Below are 4124 nucleotides of genomic sequence, written 5' to 3'. Positions count from 1 at the left end.
TCTATCTATCTATCTATCTATCTATCTATCTATCTATCTATCTACCTATTTATCTATATCATCTATTTATCATCTACCTACCATCCATCCATCCATCTATCTATCATCTATTTATCTATCTATCATCTATCTACCTACCTACCATCCATCTATCTACCATCTATCTATCATCTACCTACCTTCCATCCATCCATCATTATCTATTTATCTATCATCTATCTACCTACTTACCATCCATCCATCTATCTACCATCTATCTATCATCTATCTACCTACCTACATATCTTCCATCCATCATCTCTATCTATCTGTCTGTCTGTCTGTCTATCTACCGTGTTTCCCTGAAAATAAGACCCTGTTTTATATTTTTTTGAACCCTGAAATAAGTGCTTGGGCCTTATTGCCATGAGCTCAAAAGCCCGATTGGGCTTATTATCAGGGGATGTCTGATCTTGGGGGAAACAGGGTATCTATCTATGGTATCTAGCTACAGTTTCTATCTATGGTATCTATCTGTCTACAGTATCTATCTACCTACCTACCTACCATCTATCAATCTATCATCTCTATCAGTCTGTCTGTTGTATCATCTATCTATCTATCTATCTATCTATCTATCTATCTATCTATCTATCTATCTATCTATCTATCTATCTATCTATCTATCTGTTCTTTGTCCCTGTGCAAAATTAAAAACCTGCCCTAAATGGATGAGGCAGCCCAGAACTTGTCTTCATTGATATGTACCAATGTTTGTTAAACTTCTTTCTCTAAGGACCCTGCCCACTTTTTAGCAATCACGCAGGATCCCAACAAGAGTTTTCCTTTGTATCGGATTTATATTTATTGATAATCATCATATTAAAAAGCTGGACACATTTGCAGAATATTTTACAGGCAATCCTCAACTGAGGAATGCAACTGGGGCCAGAATTTCTGTTGCTAAGTGAATCGTGCAATTGTTCTGTGAATCTAGGTTGCCCGGTTGACTTTGGTTATTGGAAACCAGTTGCGAAGGTCGCAAATGATCCCAGGATGCTTGCAACCATCATACATAATGCCAGTTTGCCAAGCACCCATGACTGGGGACGTTGTAACTGAGCATTGTAAGTCACTTTTTTCATTGTAGCTTCGAACTGTCAGACAAATTCCTTGTGTGTCCAATCACACTTGGCCAATAAAGAATTCTATTATCTATTAAATGAATGATTGTAACTCGAGCACTATTTGCCTTGAACCAAGTTAAAATAACAATGTTAAATCCATTAGATGCTAACATAAATAACATATTTTTCAAGAAAGAAAACCCTTGAACAAATAAAAATAATAATGAGAAGAGCGGCACTGCTTTAAATTCTTTCCTTCTGGGACTTAGTTCTACCTATTGGCCTCTCCCTGCTTTCTTCAAGGCGATCTCTTTGATTCTCTGTAATCCTAAATTCTGCCAATAATCTGAACAGGAAGTACCCGATTCCAAAACTTGATATTTCAACATTTGAATCAAAAGTTACATCCCTGCACTGAGCGGTTTTAAACAAGTAATGCTTGCATAGTCGTCTTCTAAGTTCACCTAAAAGCTATTGATATTCTTTTAGGAAAGTTTTTCAATGCTTCAATAGCCTTTTTTTTTTTTTGCCTCCGTGAACGTAAGATGCTTGCAAATATTGAATGCATTCCTGGAACTGACTGATTCCCCATTTTTTTTTTTTTTTTAAAAGGCATTATTTTAATTCTTCAAACATCAAGCAGGTTTTTCGAAAGGCCATTCCTCCAATTTTGCAATGTCAGCTGGGAAACCTCTGGGGGTAAAAAAAAATCAAGGTAAGAATAATGTGGAAGAAATAAATATACTGTATTTTTTGGAGTATAAAACGCACGTCCTCCCCCCCACCACCATCAAAAGTGGGTGGAAATGTGTCTTATACAGCGAGTGTTGTTGTAGCCCCACCCACCCGCTGGCCCCCACCCTTCGGCCGTTTCGGCCTCCGCAGGTTGCGTTTTTGGCCTCCACACACTCCATTTTAGACCCGTTCTAGGCTGCCGGGATCGCCACAGCACATCGCCGCCAATCACTGGCTCCATGTGCCGCGTTTTCGGCCTCCATACGCTCTGGTTTTGGCCTTTGCGTGTCGCATTTTCAGCCAGTTCCAGGCGACGGGGATCGATGAAGTATTTTGGCCGGTTCCAGGAGGCAGCGATGTGTTGTGGCGATTCCCCACAGCCTGGAATGGGTCTAAAACAGAGCATGCGAAGGCCAAAAATGTGATGCGCGGAGGCAAAAAAAGCGACACGCGGAGGCGGCAATGGGCTGTGGTGATCCCCACAGCCTGGAACAGCTGATTGGCGGTATTCCAGGAGGCCGATCCAACTGCCAATCAGCTGTTCGTGCTGAATCAGGCTGCGATAACGTGCTGAAAATGACCAGGCTGTTTGCTGTTTGCTGCAAGGATGCTAGCCAGATGACTACCAATAGATGCTGGTAGGCAGAGGCAGATTTTTTTCCCCCTTGTTTTCCTCCCCAAAAACTAATGTGCGTCTTATACTCCGGAGTGTCTTATACTCTGAAAAATATGGTAGGTAACCCTTGACCTACAACTACAATTGGACTAGAATTTCTGTGGCGGACAAGCAAGGAGGTTGTTAAGCAAGTTGCACCGTTGCCACAGTTATTAAAATGTTCTTCACCTGTCCTTAAATCTGAAGAAAACCACTCCTTTTGGAATTCTGCTGTTCTACTGCTCTATTCCCAGCACATATATCACTACATCATAGAAACAACAATCAACACAATGTAAGTTCAAAGAACATTATTTTGAGAAGTTCCCAAGATCATACGCAATAATTACAATGTGTGAAGTCAATAATAATAATAATAATAATAATAATAATAATAATAATAATACAGACTTACTGTAAACTTCAAAAGTGGTCAGTTTAGGAGACCAGATGCAGGACTGAAACAGCAGACATCCAAAGGTTTAACCTGTAGGGTAAGGAAGCACCTGAAAAGGAAATTGAGGGGAGGGGGTGAAGAGAAGGTCCAAAGAATTAGTAGTTTGGTCTAGTTGTTAAAGCACCAGGCTAGAAACCAGGAGACTGAAAGTTCTAGGCCCACCTTAGGCATGAAAGCCAGCTAAGTGACTTTGGGCCAATCACCAGGAGATGGTGAGTTCTAGTCTTGCCACAGGCATGAAAACCAACTGGGTGAGTTTGGGCCAATCACCAGGAGACGGTGAGTTCTAGTCCCACCTTAGGCATGAAAGCCAACTTGGTGACTTTTTGGGCCAATCACCAGGAGACAGTGAGTTCTAGTCCCGCCTTAGCCATGAAAGCCAGGTAGGTGTCTTTGGGCTCGTCCCTCTCTACTCAACCCAACTTACCTCACAAGGTTGTTGTTTTGGGAAAAATAGGGAGGAGGAAGATGTTTGGATCTGTTGACTGCCTTGACTATAAAAGTAATAAAAGGGGGGAAAAGAAGGGGAAAGGAAAAGGTACCTAACCCCTCCATTTTCCATCAAGTAGCAATGAACAAGGACCATCGAACCAAGAAAAGTCCCCCCCCCACCCATTTCTAAGTTGTCCAGAGAGACATTCACTCATTCATTCTTCACTTTTATTTGCTCACTTTCCAGGTTGAGAACGTGGTGAAGGACAGCCTTTTTTGGGAAATCAGGAAAACAGCAGAGGACGGAAAGGCCACTTCCAGCTGGCCTTCAAGATATTTATTCTTCCTTAACGGATGTTCTAATTCAGATTAAAATTCTGGCCTTCTGCCACTGAAGAGAGGTGGCACTTGTGAGAACCGGAAGCCACCAGAATAACAGAGTTGGAAGGGATCTTGGAGGTCTTGTAGTCTAACCCCCTACTCAAGCCAGGAGACTCTATACCAGGGGTCGGCAACCCGCAGCTCCGGAGCCGCATGTGGCTCTTTTATCCCTCTGCTGTGGCTCCCTCCTTTCATCCCTCTGCTGCGGAGAGAAGCAGCTGTTGCCGCTGCTCCTCCATGGCCTGCCCGTTACTCTCAGAGAGAAAGGGAGACAGAGAGAGAGAGAGAGAAAGACAGAGACAGACACAGACACAGAGAGAGAGACAGACAGAGACAAAAAGAGACAGAGAAGGAGAAA

General features: G+C 42.6%; 1 protein-coding gene across 2 annotated transcripts in view; it reads right to left on the bottom strand.

Annotated features, from left to right (window-relative positions):
• Window positions 1–1697: 1697 nt before the first annotated feature.
• OTOA (otoancorin) overlaps window positions 1698–4124 on the bottom strand; it is a 39231-nt gene continuing 36804 nt past the window's right edge. For both annotated transcript variants that reach the window (XM_087878537.1, XM_087878536.1), the window contains exons 28-29: window positions 2912–3002; window positions 1698–1799 (exon numbers count right to left, since the gene is read on the bottom strand). In XM_087878537.1, coding sequence (XP_087734663.1) covers window positions 2935–3002 — 68 coding nt within the window. In that variant the 3' untranslated portion in view covers window positions 1698–1799; window positions 2912–2934. The remainder of the gene's footprint in view (window positions 1800–2911; window positions 3003–4124) is intronic.

The sequence above is a fragment of the Pantherophis guttatus genome, chromosome 14 (assembly GCF_059756535.1).
Source record: "Pantherophis guttatus breed Tessera chromosome 14, ASM5975653v1, whole genome shotgun sequence".
Lineage (NCBI taxonomy): Eukaryota > Metazoa > Chordata > Lepidosauria > Squamata > Colubridae > Pantherophis > Pantherophis guttatus.
This window is presented reverse-complemented; position numbering and strand designations above follow the sequence as displayed.